Source organism: Schistocerca nitens, chromosome 2 (genome assembly GCF_023898315.1).
Source record: "Schistocerca nitens isolate TAMUIC-IGC-003100 chromosome 2, iqSchNite1.1, whole genome shotgun sequence".
NCBI classification, from domain to species: Eukaryota; Metazoa; Arthropoda; class Insecta; order Orthoptera; family Acrididae; genus Schistocerca; species Schistocerca nitens.
Genome location: NC_064615.1, coordinates 533,992,622 through 534,012,582, shown reverse-complemented (window position 1 = coordinate 534,012,582; position 19,961 = coordinate 533,992,622). Strand labels below are relative to the sequence as shown.

The 19,961-nt window shown below is 40.6% G+C and overlaps 1 protein-coding gene across 1 annotated transcript in view; it reads right to left on the bottom strand.

Moving 5' to 3' along the window:
* Positions 1 to 19,961, bottom strand: part of LOC126236524 (arylsulfatase G-like) — a 98,811-nt gene that overhangs the window by 10,035 nt on the left and 68,815 nt on the right. Inside the window, exons 7-8 of the mRNA XM_049945890.1 lie at positions 10,002 to 10,174; positions 6,254 to 6,403 (exon numbers count right to left, since the gene is read on the bottom strand). Of these exons, the coding sequence (XP_049801847.1) occupies positions 6,254 to 6,403; positions 10,002 to 10,174 (323 nt within the window). The remainder of the gene's footprint in view (positions 1 to 6,253; positions 6,404 to 10,001; positions 10,175 to 19,961) is intronic.

The following is a 19,961-nucleotide window of genomic DNA, read 5'->3' as shown; positions in this document are numbered from 1 at the left end:
GAAGATATGACATTAGAGTAATGACAGCAAATGAACCTGTAACATAATGGATCACTGATTCACTGTATCAGACAAGTAACACATTTCCTCAACAGTGGACTGGCCTTAGCAGATCCATTAACTGCCCTGCCAGATCACCTGATCACCCCATTAGAAATGTGTTTATGGGCCTGCTTAAAGGGGGTTGTGTATGCTACGAAGGTGGGTAAATGCGAAGAACTTGTCACTCACATCACCCATGCTATTGCCTGCATTAAAGCCCACCAAGATGATATGTGATGAACAACACAACACACCCTCCATTGCATTGACAAGTGCTTTGAGGCAGGTGGAGAACTTTTTGAACACCTCCTGTAGGATGGATCAGTCATTTGTCTTGACATTATTCTGCCCACCACAGCGACTACACACCATTTTGGTAAGTAATATTTACATTTGTCTTCATTATCACTCATAGATGTGTGTAGTCTTCAATCTGTAATGATCAAAAATAGGACAGTTGTGTGTAGGACTTTTTCAGTTTATTTTCACATGTAGAATCACTTCACAAATTATGTGACATTTCTTCTGAATCACCGTGTATTTTGACAACTGATCCAGCCATCTTCTTCAATTGCTGCCAGTTTTGCTGGTACGTGTATGCACTATCTGGACTCCAGGCGGACAACTCATTGTCTGGTTACTGTCCAGGCACTGATCACATATAGTAACAAAACTTGCAGCATCTGAAGATGACAGGTGGACTGGTTATCAAAATATTCTGCAAAAAAATGGGCTCAACAAGTGGGCAGAACATCTGGAAGCACATGACTGATCAGTCATATTGAGATAACCTCAGAGATAATACGATGAAATCTGCTTGTTGCTATATTCATGGGAACACTTACAGCTTAAGTAATGCCGTTGATGCTGATACTGTTATCTCTTTTCAGTGTACATTTCAGTAAGACACACATTTTTCATAAGCAATAATGAATCAAATATAACTACAGAGTGTTATTCAGGGGATTACTTGTGGTACATGATCTATGTACTTGTCATGTTGTTGTTTGCCGATGTTGTGGCCTTCATTCTGAAGACTGATTTGAGGTAATTTTCCAGAGTGGCCTTTTTTTTTTTTTAAGTATTTTCATATGTGCTTAACTGCTGCACCTTCCATACATTGGAACCATTTTACTTTAGTCTAACCTTGGTTACTGTCCATGATTTTTACCCCTCACACTTCCATATATTACCAAATTAACTATTTCACAGTGCCTCAACACATACCCTATCACCCAAACCATTCTTTTTTTCAAGTTTTGATATGGAGGTTTCTCCTCAATTCAGACCTTTTCTTTAATTATCTGATCCACTCATCTAATCTTCAGCATTTTTCTGTAGCACCACATTTAAAAGCTTATTTTTCAGTTCTTGTCTGAACTGTTTTATCATCTTCATTTCATATGCAACAAAATATTTTCAGAAAAAATTTCCTGGATCCTACATATTTCTCTTTTTCATTATAGCTCATAGTGGTCATTGACCACTAGAAGCGAGTGCCAATGCAACATGCTATGAACTAACCAAAATCTTTGACTTTTTTCGTGTCCATGGCTCAGCTGAATCTCTTGTCCGCCTTGTGCTGCACCTGGACATTTTACATCATGGATGTTGACTGAATGGATTTCTTACACAACTTTGGGTTCTCACCAAACCTTGAAGCAGCAGCCTTCCTGCACCAAAATCATCATGATGCAGATGCTGCAGACACCCTCGCAGTGATGCCTAGTCCCACAGTCAGTGACATTCCAGCTTTTAGTGTCACTAGTGTACCTACAACTGCCCCCACTGATGTTGCAGCCATGCGGAGTGGCCGTGTGGTTAGAGGCGCCATGTCACTAATTGAACGTCCCCTCCTGCCGGAGGTTCGAGTCCTCCCTCGGGCATGGGTGTGTGTCTTGTTATTAGCATAAGTTAGTTTAAGTAGTGTGTAAGTCTGGGACCCACGACCTCAGCAGATTGTCCCTTAGGAATTCACTCACATTTCAACTGATGTTACTCAGGGAATCCCATTGGTGGTAAGCCCAATTACTAATGGTATTTGTTACTGACTGAAGACCAGGGAAGGCCCCCTGATACACCACAAGGCTTAATACCTTAACGCCACTAAATTAAAGCATGCAAAAATCATGGTACAAGAACTGATAGACTCTGGTATTGTCCACCTGTCCAACAGTAATTGGTCCTCACCGATCCACTTAGTTACCAAGAAGGATGGTTCATTTCATCTGTGTGGCAACTACGAACAACTGAATGTCTAATCAATCTTAGATAACTATCCCAATACCGCACATACAGGTTTTCGCCCAACAGTTCTATAGTGCGCAGGTTTTCAGTGCGATAGATTGTTGGAAACCATACCACCAGATCCCAATGCATCGGCATAATGTCCCCAAGACTACAATAATCACCCTTTCAGACTCTATGAGTACTGTTACATGCCATACAATGTTTTATTGATTCCATACGATTGTTGCTCCCACACTGTTATGTGTATATAGAGAATATTCTTATTTTGTCAACTACATTCAAGGAGCTTGAACAACATCTATCAAGAGTCATTAACGTACTTGCTGAGAATGGGGTCATGATCAACAATGATAAATCACAGTTGTCAGCAGCTAGTGTGACATTCCTCGGTTATAATGTCTCTGTGAAAGGGATCCATCATCCCACTTTGGAACAAGTCACTTTTATTCGTGACCTTCCTCTGCCTGAGTCTTACTGTGATGTATGCCTTTTCCTAGGCATGATAAATGTTTTTCAACAACACATGCCACACACTGTGTCCCTGTAATCACCGTTGACTGTTGCACTTACAGGACAGAATGCTTCCGGACTTCGCAATGTTCCATGGTGTGATGATGCAATGCATGTTCAACGTATTAAACTGTTTGCACCAAAGCTGTCACTCTCACACACCTGGTCTCTGATGCTCCAATATCGATCACAGTGGATACGAGTGACATAGCCATTGGCACTAAGCTTCTTTAGCAGGTTGAGGGTTCTGCACAACCAATTTGTTTCTTTTCACATAAGTTATCTGCCTCCCAGCACAAGTGGTCGACTTCTGACCAAGAACTTTTTGCCATTTATGAAGCAATTTGACATTTCTGCAAGGACAGCAAGGGTAAGTCAACGATCATATATACAGACCACAAGCTGCTGGCCAATGCAGTGTGTAAACTCCCACACGACCTACTTCCCTGATGCTTCTGACACATGGAACTAATATGTCAATTCACCACCAATGTCCATTAAATGAAGGTAAAGGACAATGGTATCACTGCCTACATGTCACAATTTAGTGTGATCTCATTCTCTTAGGAATTCGATGAACTATCAGTCCAACAGCAAATAGATGATGACATACAGCGGTTACTAGACAGTGAGTCTACCTCACCCTCAACTGAGCCTCACCAAATTTTGGATTCTTTTCTATTGGTCCACTGTGACACTTCCACATGTGCAGCCTGCCCCCTAGTTCTGCTGTTATCCATGACCTTGCGCATACTAGTACTTGGGCCGCCACGTGCCTAATAATGAAGTGTTTCGTATGGACAGGGTTTAGGGCAAACTGCAAAAGCTGGATCTGTGCATGTGCACCTTGACAACACTCCACTGTTGGGCTCATCTGACATATCTAAAGGCAGTCCGTCATGTACTTCTTGACCTGCTTGGCTCATTCCCTCCATCAGAGGATTTTTGATACATCCTGTCTATCATCGACCACATTACTCAGTGGGTTGAGGTCATTATGCTCACAGATATAACAGTCTACTCTGCTGCATGGGCCTTTATCACCTCTAGGATCATGCAGTTCAGCCTACAGTCTTTGGTCACGATGGACCAGGAATGACATTTTGCAGCTGTCCTTCTCACCAAGCTGTGTGACCTGTGCGGTGTGAACAAATTTTGTACAACAGCCTATCACCCGCAGAGCAATGGGTTGGTTGAGCACTGACACTGCACTTTAAAATCTGAGCTGATGTGATGACATATCTTGGTCAGAGGCTCTTCTCTGGGTCCTGCTTTTCACCCGTACAGCCTAAAAAGAGGGTTTAAAAGCCTCACTAGCTGACATTGTATGGGAAACCTTTCATCCTTCTGGCACAATTTGTCAAGGACTCCAACCCTCCCACGCAGCCCAAGCTTCTGACATTAGTAGAACACATCTGACACTTTGTCACACATTTATGCCCCCTGCCGCCAAGGGCGCACATGGTTCCTCATATCTCCATGCACAAATACCTACACGTTTGCGACTGTATGATGTTCCATGATGACACAGTGTGACCTGCACTGCACCTGTCCTACTCGGACCCACATAAAGTATTACACTGCTTGCTGCAGACCTTTGACATTCTGCTCAATGATAAAAGATAAACAGTGTCTGTCTCACATCTCAAACCAGCTTGGTGGCTCAACAAAAACACAGATTTGGAGGAACCCCCCCCCCCCCCCCAAACCCTCCCAATCTCTCTTCCATGTGACCCCTCACTCCCAGTTCTCCTAATGAGCCGAGCTCCCCTTCTGGCTCTGATAGTGTGTATGATGATGCGTATGACACTAGTTGTCCTCCATCCAGCTCAGAGGTTGTTTGTGAAAGATTATGTTGCCTGTGAAAGATTGCCCTCAGCTTTCCCCCAACCCAGTAGCTCCACTGACTGGCCAACACCGTCCGACGACACCTGTGTTGTCATCTTCCACATAAACGTGTTATCCTTTCCCATTGAGAACCTCTCTCTGGAGTTACATGATGGCACACTGTTCATCCTGCACACCCCACCACGCATGTTGGATGATTCGATGGCCCAGGTCATGCTTGTCTGCGCATTTGTGATCCCTCTAGACACAGAGGAGACAGTCATCACTGCCTCAATAGATGATGATGGCCACCTTTCTATTCACATGCCACTCATAGTGTGACATGCCCCTGCATCGCTGAGTCGCCGATCCCGGTTTATCTGTTTGGCCATCCACTCTGCCCAGCAATGTAACAATGCGACTTCATCATTAATGCAATCTACTCCCATAGGTCCTCTTTCCCTGCGGGGACATCTTTAGACACGATCACAGACCAAGCACCACATCAACCTACATCACCACCTCTCCCCACTCTGCTTTAGGGGGTGGGGATGGGGAACTCTATGGTGGTCACCAACCACCAGATATGAGTGTTAACACAATGTGCTGTCTTTGAATTAACCAAAATCTTTGACTTTTCAAACTCGCACCACCACTGCAGTTTGTTCCGTAGTCTTATTCTGGCATTTGGCATGTGGTGTTGTGTCATATACTGTGTTTGTGATAAATACTGAGTTTCATATAAAGTGATGTTCAGATTATTAATATGATGACTGTGTGACCTGCTACCCATAAGTTTTTCTTGCTATTGCCAATCTCAGTTTCATATCACATCTGCTTCTGTCAGCATCAGTTATTTCATTGCCCAAATAATGATACTCATCTGCTACTTTTGGTGTCTCATTTCCTAATCAATTTCATAAATTTCACATGATTTAAGCCAAATTCATTTCATTACCCCTGTTTTACTTTTGTCGATGTTCATCTTACATCATCTTGTCAAAACACTATCCAATCCCATGACATCATGAGCAGTAGGAACATTACTGAGTTAATAGAGATGTGGGAGCTATTTCTCAACTTCAGTTTCTTCAGTTTTCATAACAATATTCATACAAACTGAAGGTCTTATGTGCCATAGTCTGAAGAGATAATGGCCAAAATCATTATGAGTGATTTGGAAAATAAAAAAAATTAAAAAAAAAACACACACAATTTAACTTGTTACAAAATCTGTTGTTTGTGATAACCCTTTAGTGGTAATTAAGTCCACACATTTATCAACATAAAGATCAGTCTGTCAGAGACCTTTAAAACTACTAATAACATAGTTTGTTAACCTCCACAAATTGATCGCCATGTAGACAAACATACATCTATCTGAAAAATGTGGAAATCACAAGATGTTAATGTGTCAGAATTTTATTTTTTACCCTAGTTTAGTATTTTATCCTGATAAGTGAATCTGTAGTTTCAAATAAATAAGGAAAGTAATTACAGTCTTTTCATATGAAGAGAAAGTTAACGACTTTGTACAGATGAATAGACACAACTTGATTACTTGCACCACAAACACTTTGAAGTCTATAATATTACAGAAGTGAAAACAGAAAATGAAGATTACCTCATGGCCCACACTGGACTGTCCTATTAGAATGTCTTGTATATTTATACCATCATAGAATCGATCTGACGGCAGAGAAATGTTGAGTATTGCAGCAATAGTTGGCATAATGTCAAGTGATGACACTAAAGCCTCAGATAGACTCCCTGGCTGAAATTTTAATGATTTTATACGTCACTTTTGTGTTTTAACTAAAAAGAGGTATAGAGCATATTAAAAATTTACTGTAGTAATATTACTTCGTTCACACATGACACATGCTCGTGCATGTGTGTGCGTGCACGTGCAGGCGCGCGCGCGCGCACACACACACACACACACACACACACACACACAAAGTACGTGATTTGTAATAAAAGAGTTTCCAGTATTATGATCTTCATGGGAGGTGTTTTTGAAATTTAAATTACATTATTTTAATACTTTTCTGAGCATTTTAAAAGTGTGAACACAACAATTCTTTTAGGTTACTTTAACCACAGCAAAAGCTATATCGCATCTCATCTCAGAATCCACATTTTTTTCGTATGATGTTCTGGTACTGTGTACTGGTGCATACTCTCACAAATCAAGTACTGTGTGTGTCTATATGTTTATTAAACATCTTGAAGGTTCTGTTGTTATGATAACTTTTTTAATAGAAAGCTATGACTAACACTGTTAAATATCTTGGATAAGCTGAAGAAAATTTAAAGAAACCCCAGAAAACGAATAATTGAACAGTCAAACATGAATAAACTACTGTGTTCTCATATGCAGGTTCAGTATTTTACCAATGTGCCACTTCACTTAGTAGCCCTACTGAAATCCAAACAACAACTATAAGTGCCCCAAATTACATTTGGTGCTCTGACTGACTCATTTCCATGCACTAGTTCCTATTATAATGTTTGTAAAATTTAACTTTGCGGAAGACATTACCATCTTAGTGGGTCACTCGAGACATCCTCATAGTGAAGAAATAGTGGTTCTGTTGCTACATTTTGGGGGGAAAAGTAACATACTTAATATATATATGAATATATATGATATTGATCCAACCACAGTAATGATGAACTGATAAAAAATGAACTGGCACATGACCAAAACTTCTTCAAGGTACCAGTACAATGACTGACTTAAAAAATGATTAATATTAAAATTCTATCAGTTAAGCAGAGGATAACTGTCACATGTATCTAGTTACAGTTTGTAGTTGAAATATGAAATAATTTCTTGGGTTCTTTACTTTTGTATTGGACAAGAGCTGGTTCTTCATCTACAAAGAGCATGAAGATGATATCATCAGAGGGAGAGATCTACACACTGGTATTTTGAGATGTGAAAGAAATTCTGTTAATTGACTGTCTTCAAAATGTAAGACAATAATTTGGGAGTATTATTCTAACTTTCTAAGGGATCTGGATGCAAGAAATTCAAGAAAAGAGACCTTGTTTACAGAAAAATAAATTATTTTTCTGAAATGTATGCACCAGCCCATGAAAGTGTCTGGACAATGGGAAAATTGAAGGATCTGTGTTGTTCAGTGTTAGACCATCGACCCTGTTTCTCCAGATTTGGCTTCCTCAGACTTCCACAACTTCCCAAAACTCAATGTTTCTTTCCAACCAAGATGTGACTATAGCTGCAGATGAATATTTTGCAGTTCCATTGGAATACTACAAAGATGTAATAATGGCACTGGAGTTAGTGTTTTTTGAAAATACAAATTCTCATCAGCACTATTAGGCTGTGAACCTTTCAGACCAAACATTATGTAAAGAAAATTTATAGTTTTTCAATGACATGCAACCCAATGGCCAATATTCTTCAAAATGTAAGGCACAGGTGGTTATCTTTCTGGGTGGCCAGTGCCTGCAATATTTCAGAGGTTCTAAGAGGAGCTCATTCAGTCCATATCATAATTTTCTCATTAACTGGATAATGTTTTGATAACAAGTCTGAAGTAACTGCTGTTGCACCTACAATATTTATGTACCTCATTTACTGAAGTGCAGGCTTCAGAACTTAAATGCAAATTGTATAAACGTCAAAGGTTTCAGCCTTATGCTGATTATCTGAGTGAGGATTGCGTTATATCAAGTTGGCAATCTTTGGATTCAACTGATTAATTATATGAGCCTGTCACTTGGAACTATGTACAGTCTATCCATCAGGAATGAATCTAGGGCTGTAGGGTTAGTTTCTGGAAGGGATCATAGTTTCTTACTCCCCCTTCCTCCCTCCCCTTTTAACTGTCACTTCCAGTTTTAACAAACCACTGTTGGCCAGTATTTAATAATAATAACAGTAATATACATGAAGTATGGTTAGAGTATGATAGTGGAGCCCACTCCCCACAAAAAAAAAGATGTAACAAAGAAAGAGTCATATGGCATTACTGGCTGAGAGACACCATGCAGTAGGTTCAGTTGCCTGATTCCTCTGCACACAATGGCACCTTTCATCGCTGCTACATAAAAATGTGTCTTGCATGTAATTATTGAGTGTGGGCAAGTTAATGGATGAGTGTATAGTGTGGTGTCAGGTTTGTGTTGTATGATGATGAAGACAGAAGGGAAAGAGTGAAACCTGGTGCCAGCACATAGCTTACTCTTTTTGAATATCACCAAGGGGCTGTCGGACTTAACATCCTGATCCATCTGATGGATCACTGTCAACAGTGTCACATGCCCTCATTTCATTAGACTCTGCAGAATTTATTGTGCACCCTGCTCCAAAAAATCAACCATAATCACAACCTCTGCATCCCAGTATACTGTAGCCATAGGTACACACAGTTTTGCACTTTTCCTTCTCAAGTGAGTTTTTGTGATGGCATTTCATTGACTGCTTTTTTGATTCTAGTTCAAAAAAATGAACCCATGTTTTTCCACCAGTCACATTTTTTGCAGAAACTCCTCTTCTTCCAAATGGAAGCACTGCAAGAGTCAGGAGGCAGTTCTTTATCTTGTCTTTTTATTCTGATACCCAAGTTGCATAAACCTTTGAGTATCCCAGTTGTTGGACAGTCATCATCACACTGCATTTACTGAGGGAGGTAATGCAACACACATGATTTGCAGTCACCTGGCAGTCACCATGAATGATGTCATTGACTCACTGAATGTTGTGTGGAGTCACTGCAGTCACTGGCCTGCTGCTCTGTATTTTGCCTGCCAATGGTGTTTGCCCTTCAGCTTTGTTACAGTGAACAAACTTCATTTAAGGAGAAAAAAATAGGAAGCATTACATTTTGACTGACCCTCTTATATATAGAAGGAATGACAACTTAAGTTAACATTACAGTTTATGCAGATATTTAAAACACTTCAGACTGTGAAGGCAACTATGAGTCACTGTTCTTGGGTTAGACAGTAAAGTAAAATTCCGTTAGGAGGAAGTAGGAAGAAAAAAAAGCAGAAGTTTTAAGTGATCGGGCCTTTATATAACCAACAAATTTCTGGTGTCATAATTCTCCCCAGCTGGGAATGAAAAGCAAAGAAACTATTAATTATTGTCACACATTCTTGTACAACCACGTTAAAAACAGTAGAAAAGAGATAGAATGAGTGAGATGAGGAAGAGGGAGGAGGGTGAGAAAGAACAGGAGTAACTGGAAGAGAAAGAGAAGAAGGAAATAAAGAAAAGTAAAAAGATGGGATGATAAATCAAGAATGTATAAAAACTAATTCTATCAAATCTGTGTGTGAAGCCAAAAAGTATGAATAAGAACTTTCTGATTATGTTTCTGAAGAAACTGGTTTACCTGTACATGATCAGGCCATAACACCAAGCTGGGAACACGATGTCCACATTCCCAAACAGTGTTCTTCTGAGCACCCCCACCTCCTCCTCCCTGCACATCCCTCTGCCACTTCCCAGCAAATGGACCACAGGATCCTGCCAAATCACATTTCAATTCCCATGGGCCATTGTCACCTGTTTGCAAACAAGAAGATCAAATGTCATACCATAGCCAACTACAATAAAGTTCGTCATAAACCTCCCTCACATTGTCTAGCTGCATTGAGAAATTAATTCTAGAGGATTATCAGAGTAAAAAATTTGAAAATAAAAGTCAGATATGAAATAAAAGTTGATTCTTGCAAACTAGAAAACATCAACAATCCAATCTTCAAATGGCTGTTCATGAGTAGGTACACATTTGTTGATGTTCACACAGCCACAGTCTCAAAATGCCAGATTTCATCAAAGTAACATTATGTGAAACGAAGACAGATAGAAAAACTATACTCATCTTAGTTGTTGGCAAAAAAAGAGAAATGATGAGTTGTCATAATGTCATGAAGAATACACAGTTACAGATACAGATAAGAATAAAAACTATGGAAGACCACCTTCTGAACACATTTTAGACACATCAGCAGTATTTTTTAAGAGAGAAATAGCCATAAACCTGGAACCAATTCTGTGCATGTACTTCAGAGATGTATGTGCTGAGTATATATAGGAAAGAAATTCAACATATGCTGTAATGCGCAAACCAGGAAACACTATAGTGAGTGAAGTGATTGATGCTGGGATTTTTTTAGCCTTGTTTTAGCCTATATCCTGATAAATAAGTAGTGAATAGAATAAATATTTTGTTAATTACTGTCACATTGACATTGTTAATTTTACTGCAAAATGTGTTTACAAATGTCATTATGTTTAAAAAGTGTACTGTTGGATATCAGGTTATTGTTATTGTTATTGTCATTGTTACTGAGAACTAATTTCATAGAATATTCTTGAAAATCAATGGAACATGAGGTCCTTTTAATAGCATTTTCAAATTGTTCATTTCACAAACAAATGTTGTAATATGTCCATTACCAAACCAAGATTTTATGAATGTGATAGTGTAGCGTGTGCTACACACGTTGCACATAATGGTCACAGTCGTCAGTCAAGATTCGTGCCAACCAGATGTTATTTTAGTCTATTGTGCAGTGCAGCATGTGTATGGTGACAAGTGAACTACGGCTGTCAGGCAGCTTCTGCACCAGTTGCAAATGACACTGTGTTTTTTATATGTTCTTAAGAATTTTCTAGGTGTTGTTTATTCTTTGATGTGTGAATTTGTAAGTTCCATGCTTCTTGTTCTGTTCTTGCTTACTGTCACTCCCGACTGCAGTAATAATTAGTTACCTCTGTGCCATGAATATTTTCATGCTCAGAAACAATTTTGCTATTTTGTTATGCATTCCTGACCAGGTATTTGTTGGACTGTAATAATGTGCTTGTTTGTCCTAGATAATGAAACACTGTTATCTGCAAATAAGGAATTTCAATCCAGTGGAATCTCTAGTCTCAGAGTGAACATGTTACTCAGAATTTGGTCGGCCCAAGCTGAATTTGACAAGTGAGTGACCCCAACATGATCTAAGCTGAAGTGGACTAACCACCATTGGATTTTACTAGTTATGCAAGATAAGTGATGAGCCACTAGTGTCCAGACTAGCAGTCTGTTTGCCTCCATTTTGGCCAAACAATCTGGTGCTGTGGTCTGTGCAGGTACAAGCAACCTTTTGCTGCAATAGAATAATGGCTGAGTTGACAAAATTTGCCCTTGTCATGAGTCAGCAACACCACCATTTTACTGCAGAACTCATACTAAAAGCTTAAAATCGGAATTTGTCAAGAGATTACAGCATCACAAGAAGATTGAAAATGACGAATGCTTATGCAAAAGGACTTAGGTGATTACAAGCCATCATGATACTTGCAAAGTTTACGGAGTGAGGTAGACACAGTTACCTTTTCTGACAGTCCAGACAAGTTACTGTGCACCCTGTGGTGCAGCTGACCACCACAGGTCAAAGCACTCATGGCACAACCAAAGAGGTATCATTAAGTGCCATGGCAGAGATTGCAAATTGAATCCAATATGCCATTTTATCTGCCCAGGTTCCTGCAGTGACAGTGCTGGGTGGTAGTATGGCAGTGGCAGCAATGGTCAAATCAGATTCTGACTCCTTGGTAGCAAAAATCAAATCATTATTTATGCAGATTGGAAAGCTGCTGTCACAAGTTGGTACTGGTAATGGTAGAGCGCATTACTGCAGGAGATCAAGGAGCCATTCTTTGACCAGTGTTGTATCATGTAGCACAGAACAACACATGCGCTGGTACCATCATAGGTTCAATGAGCAGGCGCAGAAATGTACAACACTGTGCTCATTTCCAAATGCCAGCAGCAGTAAGTTGTAGGTGCAGTCAACTGCCTCCTGAAGTCACGATGCCTGTTCATCAGTGACTGAAGATCCAGCCAGAAGTACCTGATAGGCACTGGTTCAGATTTTACTATATTAGTTTGATCTTCTGTGATGTGCTGCAGACTGTTGATAGCATTCTGTTTATCTGCCACTAATAATTCATGTATCTTGAGGTACAAAACATTGTGTATCAAACAGAATTTAGGATTATTCTGCCCATTCACCTGGGACATCATCGGGGTTAATAAAGGAGCTTGTAACTTGGCACATTACCACCTCTTGCAGCCAATGCTTGGCTGGACTGGACTGACTGCTGCAGGGTTTCATTGCAGTGCAACTGTGCACAGTGCTACAATGATACAGGCATGTGACAAGGAGTGTGCCTCTCTGCTAAGACAATTTCCTGCTTTGAACAGATTGCCAAGCATATCTTAACAAGTGTCACAAAGCACACAATGCAGTGCATCATACATCCTGCCCATATCTTGCAGGCCTAGGCAGTTGGCAACTGATTACCTGGTCATCGTTAAAACTGAATTCAGCACAATACTTAGAGAAATAATAATCTGACCGCCAAGTAGCCCATGGTCATCTGCTGTACACCTTATTCTGAAGAAAGGAGTAGCCTGGCATCCATGTGGTGATTATAGTGTATTCAACTCTAGAACTGTACCTGATTGCTATCCTGTTCCCTTGTTGCCAGAGTACAGTTACACGATACAGGGAGCAACAATATTCAGTGTTTAGCACTGCACCAAGACTTACATGCACATTCCTGTAGCAGAGGAAGACATCCCAGAAACGGCAATTATTACTCCATTTGAACTTTTTGAAAGCAAGTTCATGACTTTAGGTTTACAGAACACAGCTGAAACCTGGAAAAGATTTATTGATTCTGTCCTACAAGGCTTGCCATTTTGCTGTGTGTGCCTTAACAATGTACTTGTGTTTTCAACCATCAAGGAGCAACTCCTCCAGCACCTTAAGGAAGTATTCAAACGTTTGGAACAGTATGGTGTGATGTTAAACATGGCCAGGAACATGTTTGGGCTACCCAGTGCCACATTCCTAGGCCCTTGGATATCATATGTAGGCTTCCTACCATTAACTGAGAAGGTCAAAGCCATCTTAGAAGGTCAAAGCCCTCTTGCAGATACCAAGGCTGACCACAAGTAAGGAATTATACCAGTTTCTAAAGAGCTTTTACCACTGCCATCTACCGTATGCAGCAGAACTGTAGGAATCACTGAAATGTGGCACTCACCAGTTCAAAGGTCAGCGACAATATCCCACTGCAGTGGACCGAAGTGATGTTCTCCACTTTCGAGACTGCAAAGCAAAGTGTGGTAAACACATAGCTCCTCACACAACCCAAGCTTGACACACCCTTGGCTTTGATACGGGACATGGTCTGCCACTGCAGGAATTGCCAGATGGTTCATGGCAACTGCTTGCATACTTCTTGTTTAAAGTGTCACCATCACATAAGATGTGGAGTGCCTACGACTGTGAACAACAGGCTGTGTACGAGATGGTTAAATACAGTAGACTCTTGCTAATCTGGCCATTCCTTGCACATATGGGTTCCTGGTTAGTAGAAGTGGTGGATTGTTGACAGCATATTAAATTTATTGTAATCACTTACATATTAAACTTTATTAAATTCAAAGACAAATTCATTTTCATAGAAAACTTAGTCCTTGAGTGTGTATATATACAGCATATCACTCACTATGAAACATGTCTCAGATTTTTAGTTGTTTCAATGACGATACATTATGACAGCAAACCTTATCACTCAATAGCTTTACAAGCATTACATCAGTACAGCACATTTCTGATTGCATAATGTATTCCAGGAAGATATCTGCAGCTTCAGCACCAGCTGCATGAGATATCCTCATGCTCTACACTCTTACATCCTCTTCTAGATATCTTTCTTTATAACTTTCTTGTAGGCTTTTGATTATGTATTTGTCTGTTTAAGGTTGGTCATAAATAGTTGCTCGTCCAGAAATGGCTTTCTATAAGCAACGAGTTCAACTTAACTCTAATTTTGGGTTTACACTTGATGTCTCATATAACATGTTTTCTTTTAGAAGCCATGACACTGAACTGTATAGAAAACCACAGTTTCAAATATGTGTAAGATTTTTAAACACTGTAATTAATTAACAACATTGTTGCACACAAGAATTCATTATTGTGTGCATCAGCGACTAGAGGGTGGATGCAGTAAGATTATTGGAGGTCTGGACTACTGGGGGCCAGATTAGGAAGAATTTACTGTACTTGAGGCCACCGATAGAAGCAAGAGAATTTATGATCAGATCACAAACCATTAATCTATGCCTTCAAGCAGGACAGCAAAAATAATTGCTATCCTTGAGGAAGACAATTTAGTAAGGATATTAAACACATTTCTGGTATTAATAATGTAGTAGCTGACTGTCTCTTGCACACCAGCATATTGAGACCTATAGACTTTTCAGAACTGGCCAAGACTCAGCAGGAAAACCAAGAGCTTTGGACTTCCAGTGACGCCACTTAATTGTTACAGTTACAACTTGTTAATGTTCCTGGAGAAGAGTCCAACTATACTGTGATGTTTTGCAAATAAGATCAACCAATTCCTACTTGTCTTGTTTTGGCAGTCAGTTTTCAACAGTCTCTGCAGTCTGTGTCACCCTGGAGCCTGTACAGCTTTACAACTGGTGTCACAGCATTTCATCTGGCTTGTTTTGGAGAAATACTGACAGGAGTGGACACAGACATGTCCCTAATGTCAGCATCATCAGCCGTCAGCCCACCAACAAATGGAATGACTGAGCAACAGCATCATTCCCTGAAGGCAGCATTCCTGTGCCATCAAATTTCTTGAATTTCCATGCTTTTGATAGTTCTCCTTGTCCTACAAGCCACATACTAGCTGGACATGGAGTCCTTAGCTGCAGATATGGTCCATGGCAAAACATTGTGTCTTCCTGGAAAATTTGTCAATGCCAGTTCTCTACAAACATCAACACAGGACCAGCCATATTTTCTACACCAGTTAAGAGAGCATGTCACTCATATCCAACCTTCCAAAGCATCAATACATGTACGCCAAACAGTTAGGTTCACCGTGGCTTAGACAGCTGCTCACATGTAACACTTCAGACAGACAGTGTCAAGCCACCATTGCAACCCTGTTACACTGTCTCATACCATATCTTAAGAAGATGTACTCAAATGCTGCACATTGTGGTAAATTGCAAGTACACAACCATTTCACTCTACTGTGTCAAGCCTGCATGCATTTCCTGTGAAGCACCTCCACCCACAATGGCATCAAGACCTCAGCATCCTCCAGTGCCAGCATCACAATCTCCACTGCAGGTGCAAAACCCAACGAGTGCAGAGCACCTACTATTATGCACAACCTGTTCTAGCCACCACATCCATTTTCCTGCCTTTTTCCAAGATGATGCACTGCATCCACTGAGAAGGCTGATGTAGCATCTGCTACACATGTTGTATGTCATGGTTGCAGCCATCAATCAAGAATCACACCAACCAGAGACATTATTTGCATTCTGTTGTGCAGAGTCGCGTGTATGTGGTGACAAGGTAATCACAGCCATTAAGGAGCTTCCGACCCAGCCACCAGGGCCACTGTGTTTTTGTATGTTCTTATGGTTTTTCTACGTGTTGTTTATTCTTTGGTGTGCGATTTTTATATGCTTTTGTATGTTCCATGTTTTTTGTTCTATTTTTGCTTACTGTCGCCCCCTTGTTACAGTAATAATGAGCAACCTTTGTCTCAAAAATATTCTCATGATCAGGAATGATTTTGCTATTGTGCTAATTGTTCCTCACCATCTATTTGTTGGAGTGTAATGAGTTCCTTCTTCATCCTAGATGATTAAGCACTCTAATTCATAAATAAAGGATTGCAATACAGTGCAATCTCTAGTCTCAAAGTGAAAATGTTATTCAGAGGTCAGTCAGCCCAAATTAAGAAGAGCCTGACAATATTATTAAAAGTTGATTGAGTCAGGTACGTATTTTGTTTAAAAATGCATGTCTGCTGAAATTTTGTTTACATAAAAGCTACCAATACACTTTTTAAGATCCAAAATGCATGTCTGGGCTCTTACAGAATGATAAAAATATATTATTAATCACATTAATGACATACAAAAATGTAATAATTTTAATATTTGAGTAACCAGTGTAGTACAAACAGGCCAATAATATAATAAGAAATGTATGATACTGTTGGACAAAAATCAAACAATGGAAAATCCAGGATGGAATGTAACAATATGAGAGAAGGAAAGCTGCTACTCACCATATAGCGGAGATGCTGAGCCGCAATAGGCACAATAAAAAGATTCACACAATCATAGCTTTCGGCCATTAAGGCCTTTGTCAGCAGTAGACACACATACACACATGCACACACACACTCACGCAAGCACAACTTGCACACACATCTGCAGCCTCAGAGAGCTGAAACTGCACACTGAGTTTAGACCAGGAAGGTTACGGGAATGTAGGATATATTGTAGGGAAAGTTCCCACCTGCGCAGCTCAGAAAAGCTGGTGTTGATGGGAAGGATCCATATGGCACAGGCTGTGAAACAGTCATTGAAATGAAGGATATCTTGTTTGGCAGTGTGTTCAGCAACAGGGTGGTCCACTTGTTTCTTGGCCACAGTTTATTGCTGGCCATTCATGTTGACAGACCACTTGGTTGTCATGCCTCCATATAATGCAGGACAGTTGTTGCAGCTTAGCTTGTAGATCACATGACTAGTTTCACAGGTGGCCCTGCCTTTGACTGGGAGGATGTATGGGACAGGGGTATGAGCCATGAGGTAAGGGGTTGGGAGCATGGATTGTGTCAGGATGGAAGATTATATTGTGTAAGTTAGCGGAATACCAATGTGGGAGGGGTGGGTAGGATAGTGGGCAGGACATTTCTCTTTTCAGGGCACGATGAAAGGTAGTCAAAACCCTGGTGGAGAACATAATACAGTTGCTTCAGTCCTGGGTGGTACTGAGTTACGAGGGGAATCCTCCTCTGTGGTCAGATGGTGGGAGGTGGTGGGAGACTGGAAAGATAAGGCATGGGAGATTAGTTTTTGTACAAGGTTGAGAAGATAAATACGGTCTATGAAGGCTTCAGTGAGACCTTCAGTATATTTCGAGTGGGACCACTCATCACTGCAGATGCAATGACCACAGAAGGGACTGTTTGGTATGGAATGGGTGGTAGTTGTCAAAGTGGAGGTATTGCTGGCGGTTAGTAGGTTTGGTGTAGACAGAGGTACTGATGTAGCCATATTTGATGTGAAGGTCAACATCTAGGAAGATGGCTTGTTGGGTTCAGTAGAACCACGTGAAGCAAAAGGGGAGAAGTTGTTGAGGTTCTGGAGGAATGTGGATAGGATGACCTCACCCTCAATCCAGATCACAAAGATATCAGTGAATCTGAACCAGGTAGGGGTTTAGGAGTCTGGGTTTTTAGGAAGGATTCCTCTAGATAGTCCATGAATAGGTTGTTGTAGGGTGGCGCCATGCGGGTGCCCATAGCCGTACCCTGGATTTGTTTGTAGGTAATGCCTTGATTGCTCCGAACTGCTCATCTCATGGCCCATAACCCTGTTATAGACCTAGATGCAAGACCTGTCCTATACATCCTCCCACCACTACCTACTCCAGTCTGGTCATGAACATCACCTACCCTATCAAAGGCAGGGTTACCTGTGAAACTAGTCATGTGATCTACTAGCTAAGCTGCAACCACTGTGCTGTGTTCTATGTGGGCATTACAACCAACAAACGGTCTATCTCCATGAATGGCCAGCGACAAACTGTGGCCCACCCTGTTGCTGAATACACTGTCAAACATGACATCCTTCATTTCAATGACTGCTTTACAGCCTGTTCCATATGGATCCTTCCCATCAACACCAGCTTTTCTGAGCTGTGCAGGTGGGAACTTTCCCTGCAATAAATCCTACATTCCCTTAACCTTCCTGGCCTAAACCTTTGTTAGTCACTGTCCTCACCCATCCAGCCCCTTCTCTGTTTCCATTCCAGCACTACAAAGCTGTCATTCCACCATCACACTCAGTCTTTTTTACTTCTCTCCTTTTCTACTACATCTCCCCCCTCCCCACCTTTCTCTGCCCTCTGTCTAATCTACAGCACTTAACTGTCCACCATGCCCACCATACTATCGCTCCATCTCCCCTCCTCTCCCACCCAGTCACTACTCCCATCATGCACTGGTGCTGCTGCTTGCAGTGTGGTTTCAGTTGCTTGAGACTGTGGTTGTGTGTGTGTGTGTGTGTGTGTGTGTGTGTGTGTGTGTCTACATCTATTGTTGATGAAGGCCTTAATGGCCAAAAGCTTTATTTGTGACAGTCTATTTATTGTGCCTATCTGCAATTCAGCATCTCCACTATATGATTTGTAGAGTGTGTTTCTTACGATGTTAAGTTTCTGTCTCAATAAACAAATACTGTTTTATGATTCCAGATTCTAATCACTAACACAGTCTTGAAATAAAACAGTGGAAAATCCAATATGGAATAATGACAATATTGTGAAAATGATACAGTGTTACTCACCATATAGCAGAGGGTTGAATGGCAGATAGGCATAACAAAAAGACTGTCAAGTAAGCTTACGGCCAAAAAAGCCTTCTTCCAAATTAGGCAACATACACAGACACACATGCCCACTGCCTTAAGCTGCTGAGGCAACCAGAGAAAATGCTCTGATGCATGTGAGTTGCATTTTTGTGAGTGTGTGTGTCTATGTTGTTTAATTGGAAGAAGGCTTTTTTGAGTCTTTTTGTTGTGCCTATCTGTGACTCAACATCTCCACAATGTGGTGGGTAGCAATCTATTCTTTTCATACTACAGACAGTCTTGAAATACATACACCATAATAACTGCTCACAGTTTGTTTACATATACGTGCAAGGTAGACAGTTCAGTATACAATTTTTCTCACTCATCATTGTCAGTACATTACATCTACATCTACAGGGATACTCTGCAAGTTGCCATACAGCACATGGCAGATGGTACCCTGTACTACTACTACTAGTCATTCTCCTTCCTGTTCCACAAGCAAATAGAGCAAGGGAAAAGTATCTGTCTATATGCCTCCATATGAGCCCTAATTTCTTACATCTTATGTTCCTGATCCTTACACAAAATGTATGTTGGCAGCAGTAGAATCATTCTGCATTCAGTTCCAAATGCCAGTTCTCTGTATTTTCTCAACACTGTTCCTCAAAAAGAACATCGCCTTCCCTCCAGGGATTCCCATTTGAGTTCTTGAAGCTTCTCCATAACACTTATGTGTTGCTTGAACCTACTAGTAATAACTCGAGCAGCCTGCCTCTGAACTGTTCTGATGATGTCATCCTTTAATCTGACCAGGTGTGGAACCTAAATACTAAAGCATTTCTTAAAAATATGTCGCACTAGCATCTTACATGTAAT